The 12760-nt window shown below is 51.3% G+C and overlaps 1 protein-coding gene across 1 annotated transcript in view; it reads right to left on the bottom strand.

The window, feature by feature from the left end:
• Positions 1-12760, bottom strand: part of SPOCK1 (SPARC (osteonectin), cwcv and kazal like domains proteoglycan 1) — a 502022-nt gene that overhangs the window by 87721 nt on the left and 401541 nt on the right. Inside the window, exon 6 of the mRNA XM_080676953.1 lies at positions 4092-4206. Coding sequence (XP_080533079.1) covers positions 4092-4206 — 115 coding nt within the window. The remainder of the gene's footprint in view (positions 1-4091; positions 4207-12760) is intronic.

The raw sequence follows: 12760 nt of genomic DNA, 5'->3' as shown, positions 1-12760 counted from the left end.
CCAAGCCAAAGGGTCTTTCTCTGATGAGGGAGCCGGAGGGAGGGAGGCAGGGCAGGCGGGACAGCTCAGGTCTGAAAGCACAGAGGAGTTTGCTAGTTTAAAAATGTGTCTTAAAGACTCTAATTGTAAGAGACCTCTGTTTTCCCCTTAGATTCTCAACCAGGAAATGAGTACCTCAGACATTTCCTTTTTCTTTTTCTTTTTTAGGACAATTCATTACTCTATACTCTTGAGGCTGAACTGGTATCATAGAGATAAGAGAGATAAAGCAATTAAGAAACTTGTCCAAAGTCATGAGGTAATTTAGAGATGTGAGAGGAAATATTCAGAGATATTAAAAGATGCCCACCCCCTCCACCATGTCCTCAGAGACCACATCAAAGGGAAGATGCCAGAAAGAACAAAGAGAAGAAAAGAAAATCAGCCACTTGGTTTTGATTTCCCCAAAACAGTCTTGAAACTTAAAGCCAAGGCAGGAAGAGGCAGAGATGTCTACAGGATTCAGAAGGAATGAGTCAGACCTGCCTGCACACACCTTCACACTCACATCCAGTACTGATTAAAGTTGGGGCTACAAGAGTGACATTTTGGGAAGAAGAAGAAGAACAGAGAGGCAGGTGAGTCCCTGGGAAAGGTTCTGTTTACCACAGTTCTCCCTGTCTCCAGCCCATCTTCGGGGCCTGGGCAGGGAAGAGGCACCTGTGAAACCCCAGACGGTGCAGAGCCCCAGCAGCAGAGAGGACCTGTGGTTTGCTACTGCTATGAAATCTAACTGGGGCCAAGCCTTGCCAAACTATCCTCTGCATAGAATAGACATGGCTGCCCAGCAGACCCAAGGACAGAGCCCTGGGATGGCAGCCTTACCACTGTCTTTCTTGAGACTAGGTCATAGGGCATCCTCAAGTTTTCTGTGACCGTGAAGGGGCCAGAGAGGGGCGGTGTGAGGACTAGGGCACCCACAAGAATAGGACACAGAAGAAAGAGGGTGCAGGATGGCCTTCCTAGGCATGGGATCTCAAACACCTCCCATTGGATGCAGTGAAGATGAGCACTGAAGGCCAACTGACTGGAGATGTGAATGCTCTGTAAGGGTGGTGGCCAGAGAGCCGGACAACACCAGGAACCGCTTTCCCCAGCATCGCAGCTCATAAGCCCCACCCACCCCCACCTTTCCAGAATTTTGACAGGACCCTGATTTGATGGAATTAACCTGGAATTGACTACATTAATGCTTTCATCAACAGATGGAACCAAGGTTCAAAACAGAAGATTGAAAATAAAATATTAACAACAATAATAATGCCACATTCTGACACACCCGCATTGTGAGACCATGAAATGCCATTTCTGCAAGAGGCGCAGAAATAAGACTGCTTCTGACACAGCCCAGAGCCACCTGCATCGCCAAGGTCAAGACGGCCACACCCACTGCCCAAGGCTCTGGGAGGAGCAGGACAGGAAAGGGGAGGTGGGCCTCCTGGTCGCTCCTCCTCCTCCCTCCACACCCACAGCTAAGCTGCCAGAAGGAAGCTGCCTTTCATGTCACCTCTGACCTCTCCCACACCCATCGGTCCTCTTCATCCCCAGTGCTTAGCACCCACTGCCGCTCAGTCCTGTGAGAGCTGCACGGAGAGAACTGTCAGATCAGAGAGAGAGGTCGGCCTTCCCCTGGCTGATTCCTTCCAGGTAAAATGCCATTAATTTAATCATCCCACATAATGACCCTAGGGGTTTGTCGATGTCCTCACTGCCCATAATATGTCCTTATCCTCCAGGGAAACACCCATCAAATCTGTATGAAAAAGGTAAGCATTATACCCTGATAGGGGATTCTACTTTCCTCCATTAGCATATTGTTGGATATGTAATAAATTAACTACAGCCATTCAGTATTATCATCCACAGGTAGTTGCTTCCCTGCCCCCCTCCGCGCCACCCCCCCGCCCCCTTATATAAAACTCTGCTGTGATCACAGCCCAAGGACAGCCTCAGAGCCTCACGGAAAGAACTGTACCAAGTGTGGCCGGGAGACCCTTCGTGCAGCAGCCTCACTGTGACGGGCGATATTTCTTAGACAAACGCCCGACGACGAAGTCAGAGACTGAGTGTGGAGTTCCAGGACTCTTTCCGGGGGCAGACAACTTCAGAAACGCCAGTGGAACACACAATAGTTACATCGGACTGAAGGACTGATGAGGGAAATATACTTTTGATAATTTGTCCTGGAAGTGTCACAATAATTTTTATTGTTCTCATTTCTGACAGGTGTGTGATGAAATCCCTTCTTTTTCTTCCTGGTCTAGCTCTATTAACATCGTGGTCTGTGCTTCACAAACATTTGGAAATGAAACACTTTTGAATGGTATTCTTGTCGCACGTCCTCCCCCTCCCCACCTCCCCGCCGCCCCCTCTGCTGCCCCGCCCCAGCTCTCAGAATTCAGGAGCAGCACGGATTTCCGAGTCTCTTTACTTTTAATGGCCATGTAGTTACTCGCATAGGCTTGATAAAAATATGTTCCCATTTCTACTAGCATATGACTGGCCAAGGGAAGCACAGGCGAGGCCGTGGCTGGAGCGTCACACTGCAGAGCGAACCGCACTTAGTCAGGTGTGAGAGCCCTCCATTAAGAACAGGGCTGTACTTCACTGGGAGGACCACAAGCCTCCCAGGAAACCGGTCTGTTACCCAGCGTGGCGGGTCGGCAACCTCAGCAGAGCCGGCGCCCGTGAGGAGAGGGCATTCATCGCATGTATGACATGCAGGCAGCGTGGTGGGGATGCGTTTCTTGGTTTGGTTTCCGTGCTTCAAATGGAAGATTAAATAAAAGCAATAAACTATGCACCTAGAACAACAGAGGCTACTGAGATCTCCTAAGAAGAGCGTAAGGAATCTCCCACGGAAGTGAACTGCTGAGCTCTGCAGTTGCCCCACCTAGGTTCTCTGTCCACACCACAAGGAGGGTGGTGGACGGTCACTAGCTTTCTCGCTGCAGTTGTATAAGTGAGTCAGGACACCGTGCAATGCCATCAGGTTCTTGGTAACCAGGAGTAATGTATGGAGGTTATTTGTGACCACAGTGATTTATGGTTTACCACTGTCCCTCCACATTCTGAGTAAATCTCCCAAAGGGCCCTTTAGCACAATATTTCTAGTCACCACCATGAACATGTTTAGACTTGAACATCACCTATGTGCCCTGAAAAGGCAATACAACTTAAAAAGGGGCAAATGGATAAACACTCACACCCTTTCATCCTTCTCTGTTACAAAGACACTAGATGACATGCGCGAATATGCACTCACACACACTCACACACACACACAGGGACACACAGGAACACACACACACACAGACACACGCACACACATGCTCACACACTGGGACGTGCACCATCTTCAATGGACCAGCCAGCTCTAACTGAGAAAGCCCAGGTCCACAGGAGGCAGCCTTCTATCCTGGGTCTCATTAGAGACGCCTCAAAAAGAAGCTGAGACCAGTGGGACGGCATTACTTTCTCCACCATGAACACATCCACATAAGCCCGAGCTTCCTCTCCTCTCGGCCACAAAGGGCAACAGCTGCCTGGGGACGCTGCCCCTTGCATGTGTCCCCTGGCTCTGTGCTGTCTGCAAGCAGAATGCATTAATAGGGAAATGCTTTTGGAGGGGAAGACTCTCCGCTGTTATGATATCTCTGCAGTTTCTGTTTTGAAATTCGGCCTTGAGAAGTTTAAAGGATTCAGATTAGAGTTCAAGGAAGACCGATGTACCCCAGGGAAGGCCCTGGTCTTAGATTCTGAAAACCTGCCCTTCCAACTCGAGCCAGTTCAACCTCTCAAAGAACCTAGTGCGTATCTTGGACCAGCAGAATTAATTCAAAGGCGTCAGCTCTTCTTTCTAATGGTGGCTGAAGGCAGTTCAGGTGAGAGTCCCTGAATAAGCCGTAGTACTTGCCAGGTAAGCCCCTCTCCCCGCCTGGGCTGGACAGGCTCTGAGAAACACCACAGGGCTGGCATCTGGGCAGAGCTGGCCACGCCCTCCATCCCCGTCCACCTGCCCTCCTTCAGGGGTTCCCCTGCGATCCACTCACCATTCTTCTCTGCCTTGTGCTTCGGAGGCTCGGGCTCGGGGAGACATGGGCAGGGCCCGTCACAGAGGGTGCTGAGGCTCTTGCCAGTGGTACAGGCGTGGAACTCCATCTTGCACTGCAGAGAGAGAGGACAGGCCTTAGGGGCAGCCGGGCAAGCGCCCACTGGGCTTCCTCAGGGAACAGCCGTGCCCTCTGTGTGCACAGGGCAAAGACGGGGAGTGCGGAGCTGTCTTGGGTACAGTCGGAATTACAGCAACTGAATGAGACATGTTTTTCCAGGTGCACAGTCACATCTAAAACTGCTGGAGCAGCACTGGGAGGCTGGCTTAATAAGTGCTAAATTCAATGTGACTGTTAATCAAGGTATTCGTCTGGAACCACATCTTGGAGTCCCACAGGCTCCACAAAGACGCCCCCCCCCGCCCCCCAGCAGAGGCAGCGTCTCCACGTTTCCTTGTCCCCAGTGGAGCATGCCTGGTCCCTCTCAGCTGCTCCCAGGCTCCTCCTGGGGAGGAGAGTATCTATTTAGTTAACCATTCAGTAACTATCTATTTCCTGTGGTATGTGTGAGGCCCAGCACTTCCCCTTGGAACCAGAGGAGTCAATGCTTTTGTTTCAACCATCCAAACCCAAGTTTGCAGAGTCTTTCCCTGGAGGACACCGGTGGTTCGAACCAGCCCAAGACTGGCGGAAGCAGCCACCCGATTCTTAGACTCACGATGGAAGCCCCAAAGCCACCCATCCACTTGCCAGCCCTGCCTCCGTAATGACAGGCTATCCCCACCACTTTCTGCTGCCCTTGACTCCTAAGCCTCAACCACTTCAGAACACAGGCAGGAGAGAAGGGTGCTATCCATGGGGGCACAGGCCTCCACATGTAACAGCCTTTTTTATGCTGACATTACAGAATAAGAGACTGAGGCTTGGAGCTGAAATAACAGAAGATGCTGACAGGGGCGGAGCCAGGAGTCACAGGCCTGTCTGACTCTGGGCTGAGCATCTGGTGGCCCATGTCACCGCCTCCATCCTGTGATGGGCTTGAGGGAACAGACGACGGGCTCTGCGCTCTGGGTTGCTATTGGCTGCATCTGAGCTGAGAGCTCACCCCTTTTTGACTGTAAAATCCTCAAGATCAAGGCCTGTGTGCAGTCAGTCTTCTGCAAAGGCCCTTGGGTTCGGGACCATGTTTGCATCTGGTGGTTCAGAGGAGGAGGAGATAGGCGAATTTTACCCCCGCTCGCAGCTCTTATCTGGTGCCACGGGGAATGGTTTAAAAGAAAGAAAAGAGGAGATACAGCTCTTGCCCTTGGAAAACACTAATGCATGGGAAAGGCCAGTAGCATTTGCAAAGCAGCACACATGAGTGCAGATGAATGCTGGCCCACTGTGAGAGGACCAGCCATTCATCCCATACCAACTACCCAGCGAGGGAAAGGGCTCTAAGCCTGCTTCTAAGTGTCCTGGAGTCACTCTTGTGGAACTCCAGTGTCGCCACAGTCGCTGCCGACCCCTGCAGGAGCAGCAGACAGGCCTCCAGGGCGCGGCTCCCTCTTCATGCAGAACTCCCTTCCGTGCATACCTGCCAGGTGTCTAGGATGTACCCAGTGTGCTCGCAGGAGATGTGGGGCTGGATGAAAACAGCCATGGCCCCGGCCTCACACATTAACTGACTTAATGAGGAAGCAAAAACCGGTGTTCTTCTGAAGCCGTGTGGACGTGGCCGTGAGGGGAGGCAGGATGTGTGTCTACGGAGGGATGCAGGACAAAAGAGAGCCCCAGGGATGGGCATGAACCAGGCCAAGGGGAACAGGGAAGCTGAGACAGAGCTGAATAAGCTGGCAGAGCACTTTACAGCAGATCAGGCCACCTCCTAGAGAGAACATCTAGGCCTCAGCTGTAGTTCAGCTCCGGACCCAGAAAAGCAGCAAACCAGGTGGGTGACACCAGGACCAGCTGCAATGACCAATGACCCTCTGCCCTGACCCTGACCAATCAGTAGAGACCATGGCCCTGAAAGAACATGCCTGGAAAACTGATGGATATTCTGCTGAGACCCTCCCCTGAGATTCCCACCTGCAAGAGAGATAAAAGCCTCAAGACAAAGACCCAGTACAGAATCTCCTCTGGGAGCAGCCCACACCATCCCCTTTCCCCTCTTCTTCCCCCACAGCACGCATCCCCTAAACTCTAAGGGACCCCAGGAGGCTTGCAACAAGGGGAGCAATGGGCAGCGGCAGCTTGTCCCAGACCAACCCCCTGAACCGGTCTCCAAGGCCCTCTTTTCTCTGACTTCCCAGGGAGCTAAGGCAGCCCAGCCCAGGCTCTCATGTTGCTTCTTCTATGCTAAGCCCTTCCACAGCTTTAATAAACATTTTCATAGTCACTTGGGCTCGTGTGTGAGATCTTTCCTACACAAAGTCCAGAACCCTGCCGGCTGGCCCTAGGCAGACCTGCTCAGGTTGAGGTCCCTGTAAGGTAACAGGAACACCGGCAGACTGTCCAAAGGGACAGAGACAAGCAGAGGAACGCTGGCAGCGGCAAGTGAGTCTCCACTACAGGCTTTATTTCAGAGAGCACGGTGTATGCTCAGGGGTGGGGCGAGCTGAAGACACTGGCCAGCCCCCTCCTCCTCCCCCTTCCTCCCCTGGGCCCACTCTCTGGAACAACCATCTGTTTCAGACTGGCAATTCTCAAACTATCTTCAACAGCATCCCCAAAGCTGATTTAGGGGAAACTGTGAAATTTCTTTGTAAAAATTTATTTTATAAAGTCAAGTGTAGTACATTTACTTCCATAAAGCCTTATCACACTGTCACTGTAACTGCCTGTTTCTATCTGTGATCGGCTGTAACACTTTCCCCACGCGTCCTCTAGCTCCCTGGGAGAGGGGTCCACACATGCTCACTGCCTTATAGCACCCTGGGCTGTGAGCCTACCTCTTAGAGTCCACCCTGGAGGTGGAAAAGCAAAACACAAACTACAAACTGACATTCTTGGGAACTGATGAGGGACATCCATAAGTCCTCACTGTAGAAAAACACAAAACTTGGGGGATATAAAAAAAAAAAAAAAAGAGGAGGAAATAGGTATAAAATAAGTATTTTTTGGATTTGGAGTGGAGAGCCAGTTAATGATGCAAAGCTCACAAGTGGCCAAAGCTAAAGGCAGGCCTTAAGCTCCATGGGCAGGGGACAGAGACCCAGGCAATGAGTGGGTCCCGTCATAGGTCACTGCTGCCTGGGGGAGCCCCTGCCCTCAGGGTCTGAGCAGCCAGGAATCAGCCTTGCTCTGGCCTCCACTCTCCCTCCAGAGGGAAAGCTCTACACCTTGCCTTAGGGGTGAAATTGCATGTCTCATAAAAGATATTTTGAAGTCCTAACTCCCAGTATTGCAGAGTGTGGATTCAGAAATAGGGTCTTTATAAAGACAACTAGAGGCCCAGTGCACAAATTTCGTGTCCGGGGGGGGGGGGGGGTGTCTCTCAGCCCAGCCTGCACCCTCTCCAATCTGGGATCCCTCTCACAATCCAGGACTGCTGGCTCCCAACTGCTCACCTACCTGTCTTCCTGATTGCCCCTAACCACTTCTGCCTACCAGCCTGATCACCCCCTAACCACTCCCCTGCCAGCCTGATTGATGCCTAACTGCTCCCCTGCCAGCCTGATTACCTCTAACTGCCCTCCCCTGCAGGCCTGGTCCCCCCCCAACTGCCCTCCCCTGCAGGCCTGGGTCTCCCCTAACTGCCCTTCCCTGTAGACCCAGTCACCCCCAACTTCCCTCCTCTGTTGGCCTGGTCACCCCTAACTGCCCTCCCCTGCAGGCTTGATCACCCACAACTACCCTCCCTTGCAGGCCTGGTCCCTCCCAACTGCCCTCCCCTGCTGGCCATCTTGTGGCAGCCATCTTGTGTCCACATGGGGGCAGCCAACTTGTGTGTTGGAGTGATGGTGAATTTGCATATTACTCTTTTATTAGATAGAACAGATGCCTGGTGCATGGGTGGGGTCCAGCTGGTTTGCCCTGAAGGGTGTCCTGGATCAGGGTGGGGGTTCCCTTGGGGTGTGGGGTGGCCTGGGCAAGGGGCCTGTGGTGGTTTGCAGGCCAACCATGCCCCCCGCCCCCGGCAACCCAAACAGAGGCCCTGGTATCTGGGATTTATTTATCTTCTATAATTGAAACTTTGTAGCGTTGAGTGGAGGCCAGGGCAGGCCAGGCTGAGTGGGAAGCTTGGCTTCCTCCTTCGCCAGGGGCAACCCAAGCCTCCGCAGCCATCTTGGTTGGGTTAATTTGCATACTTGCTCCTGATTGGCTGGTGGACGTGGCTTGTGGGCATAGCGGAGTTATGGTCAATTTGCATGTTTCTCTTTTATTAGTGTAGATGATCCTATATAATAAAACCCTAATATGCAAATCAACCGAACAGGAATGGCCAGCGGAATGACCGGTCTCTATGATGCGCACTGAGCACCAGGGGGCAGACGCTCAACGTGTCCACCACCACCCAGAGGGAGGCGACTGGGGGCAGTGATCAGGGGGCGGGACCAGCCAGCAAGCTGCACCAGGCCACCAGCCAAGGCGGGTGCCAGTGGGGACCCCCGATTGCCCCACCCGCTGGTTGCCCCGCAGATGGTCCTGATCACTAGCCAGGCCTAGGGACCCTACCCTGTATATTGGGAACAGTCTCTTAGATTTAAAAATTAAAACCTGGCAAGGCTCCTCTAACACTGAAAAAACAGGATGATGTAGCGATAACATACATGGACTCTGGCTTGCACATTTTGTGGTCATCCCTGATTCTGACACTTAAAACTGTGTGACAAAGCCAATTACTTAACTTCTCTCTGCTTCAGTTTTTCCACCCATAAGATGGGGAAAATGGTACTACTGCCTCAGAAGGATCATGTTATGTACTACTTTTTATAATCAGGGCAAAAAATGTAGCTGCCCATACAACAGCAAGATGCCTTTCACCTGTATGAAAAGTATGGTCACTGGTGCATGCAGTGTCCTGGATTTCGAGAGGGATGTCCGACTGCCAGTTTAGGCCCGACATCCCCCGAGGGGTCCTGGATTGTGAGAGGGCACAGGCTGGGCTGAGGGATCCCCCCTCCACGGACATGAATTGAGTGCACCGGGCCTCTAGTGTTGTGAATGAGCCCCTTAGGGTGGGTCCTAATCCAATAGGGTGTGCTTTCGAGAAGGGGAACCTTGGACTCTGAGACAGAGGAGTGCAGATGGGAGAGGATGGTGTGAAGATGCAGGAAGGATTTTTTGGCCGTGCTTGCAGCTGCCAGGAGCTAGGAGAGGGGCATGAGATGGAGTCTCCCTCATGCCTCAGAGGGACCCAACCTGCCCACACTCAATTCCAGACTTCCACCTCCGGACTGGGACGAAGTACATTTGCTGTTTAAAACCCCCAGTTTGTGGCACTTTGGTACAGCAGCCCTAGCAAACTGATGTACCTTCCATCCAGATCTTTAAGAAGAGATGGTCTCTGAGGAATGCAAACACCGTCTTACTTAGGTTTATAGAGCACAGATCTTGTGCCAAGATGGTTAGGCTCTCCTGGAACGAAGTAAATAAACACAAACGGCAGGGCAGCCTCGGGACACGGAGCAGCTGGACATAAAGAACTGGGCCAAATTAAATCAGCTGGGACTCCCGCCCACAACAGAGGAAACATGAAAAATTCAAGCCTTCATATTGACATTATGATAAAGAAGTTAAATAAATAATTAGCGATAACTATTTAAAAGAGGAGAGTTGAGAAAATGGGAAATCAGTTAAGTATTGTACTGGAACCCGTTTCATACAAATGCAAATATAAATGTAAATGCGAACCCCCAAACTCTCAGACCCTGGGCCTACTGCTGGAGATGAGCCTCCCCAAGCGTCAAGGGGACAGAGGAGACAGGGAGAGCCAGAGATTCACGACTGAGCAGAAATATTCGAAATGTTGACCTACTTCAAAATAAAGGTGCCAGCAGATTTCACAACCAATCTTCCCTCCCGTTTTGCATAACACACCGACTTGTGGGAATGAGGAAGCGTTTGCCAGCAAAGGGCCAGTAAATCCTTCTCTTCTGTGATTTGTAAAGGAAAACTAATAACCTCTGTCTGGTTCACTGCTCACGCAGGTCTCCCCGAGAGCAATTCCCCACCACTCACACTCTTCGATTTGCCTTGCATGCTTTGGGTATTATTTTTAACATTTTATTTAAATTGCTTTCTCCACTGTTTTTCATCAACCTATCATCTATTTTTAAACCAGACTGTTGACAGTTCACAGTTGACAATTGTGTTCACAGTTGATGAATTCTGATTTGTTTTTACTCCCCTAAAATCATGTCAAAGAAGGGGGGGCGGATAATCTCACAGCTCTGCTGTCTTTAGTAATGGGGCACAAAGTGGGTGGCTGCTGACTGCACACACTACTCCTGAGGGATGGAAATATAGCCATCCATCTCTGCCCAGGGCCCGAGTGTGTCCGTGGTCATCAGGAGGAAGCTGTGAAGAGAAAGACTTTGGTCCCATTCAGAGTTTTACCAAACCTGTGTGTGTGTGTGTGTGTGTGTGTGTGTGTGTGTGTGTTCCTTTTTTATTTATTGAGCACCTACTATGGGCCAGGCCCTAATCTAAGGCCATGAACCAACACCGGAACCAAGGCCCTATCCTCATGGAGTTTATGTGGCTTGTGCTGGTGAGGGCTGTGTGCAGATACAAAGGACAGTGAGAGACAGAGAAGGATGGGGTGGGAATGTGCATTCAACTGTTGTGATTTTAGCATGGACTGCATATTAGGTGAATTGAATTACTGTTCTTGTAGGTATAATAATATCTACTAAGATGGCTGTCCTGTAGGAAACGCCTGTTTCCTTTCCTTAGGGGAAAGGTGTCCCAATGCCTACAAATTATTTCTCAATAATTTAGGGTGAGCCCTAACCGGTTTGGCTCAGTGGATAGAGCATCGGCCTGTGGACTGAAGGGTCCCAGGTTTGATTCCGGTCAAGGGCATGTACCCTGGTTGCGGGCGCATCCCCAGTGGGGAGTGTGCAGGAGGCAGCTGTTTGATGTTTCTCTCTCATCGATGTTTCTAACTCTCTATCCCTCTCCCTTCCTCTCTGTAAAATATCAATAAAATATATTTAAAAAATAATTCAGGGTGAAAAGTATGTATGTGCAGAGCGAGAGAGAGAGAGAGAGAGAGAGAGAGAGAGAGAGAGAGAGAGAGACAGAACACTGAAAAATGTTAAGAACTGCCAAATCTCAGTGATGGGTAAACAAGTATACACAGCATTATTCTTTAAGTTCTTCCACATGTTTAATAATTATTAAACCAACAGCTAGGGGAAAATAAAATAATGGAACTTCCTTTGCCCAGTGGTGCAGGAAAACTCTTCCCAGAAACCACTCCTACTTGCTCTTTGAACTACTCCATCTACAGGGCCCAGCCCCTGCCTGCTGCAGGGACTTTCTCTGGGGCCTCCCTGCTAGAGGGAGCGCTCTCAAGGGGGGGGGGGGGGGGGGGCAGTGAGGATCTTGTTCACCGTGTGCAGGCCTGGCCTAGGACTGTACAGAGCAGGCCTTCAGCAAGGATTTGCCAGACAAATGACTGAGGTTCTCCTGAATCACAGTTCTCTCCATGGATGTAAGCCAGAACCACTGAACCCCGGGCCCTCGGACCTGCAGCATTTCAGATCTTGCAAAGACACTTGTGTTGCATGCAGGGAAACTGAGGCTGGAAGAAGACAGGCATCTTGTCTCAGGTCATTCTCTTAAGTCACTTCTCCTGACTGTGTTTATCTTGTCATGATGTCGCCACTCCTTCTTCAGTGAACGAGGAAGGAATTTCAGTCCCGTCCATGCGCCATCTGTGGCAGGCTCCCTTTTAGAGCCAAGGCTGAATGAACTCTCTCCACCTCCTGTAACAAAGCGCATGCGAAGTGCTGCACATGAACTGCCAGAGGCAAGGGGCTGGGCTCCACGTGAGGTGAGCCTGAGACAGAGACACCATCTCTCCTAAGGCAGGAGGAAGCCATGGGATGAGTCACAACTCTGCGCCAACCCCTCCAGCCTTCCTGCACCCAATAGTGACAGACCTTGGTGAGGGGAGCCGCGGGGTGTCTGCCCCCCTGCCTGCCTCCAGGTTCACTCCCACTCCCTGCCCTGCTCCCATGGCCGTGCTTTAGCTCAGCACACACCTGGGGCTTCCTCGCCTCCCTCCCTTGCTGCTTCTCACTCTGGGACTTGTTCTGCTACCAGCTCTGCCTGGGATCCTTTGAAGTCTGGATAATATTTTGAAATTTCAGATTTCTGTGGGATCTTTTTCTCTGGAATTGGGAGGGGCAGTGCAGATGAGGAAGGACTGGGTTCCTCTTGGGGAGATGGCAGACCCACAGGCCCACAGAAGGACTGCCAGGAATGCACCAGGGAAGGCGAGACCACGCACGGCCTTGCCAAGCACGGCCTGGAAGCAGCAAAGAGTCCCAGCCCCAAAGGGACGCCAAAGACGGGGACACTTAAATATCCCTCCCTGCTCCCCTCATCTCTTCCAGGCCTTTGCTCCAATGTCACCTGCTCGTTGATGGCTTCTTTCTTTTTATCCCTTTAAAATCATAACTGCACCCCTGGTCCTCTTACACCATCTTACTGTGCCTCTTTTATATAAC

Source organism: Plecotus auritus, assembly GCF_963455305.1.
Source record: "Plecotus auritus genome assembly, chromosome: 6".
NCBI lineage: Eukaryota > Metazoa > Chordata > Mammalia > Chiroptera > Vespertilionidae > Plecotus > Plecotus auritus.
This window is presented reverse-complemented; position numbering and strand designations above follow the sequence as displayed.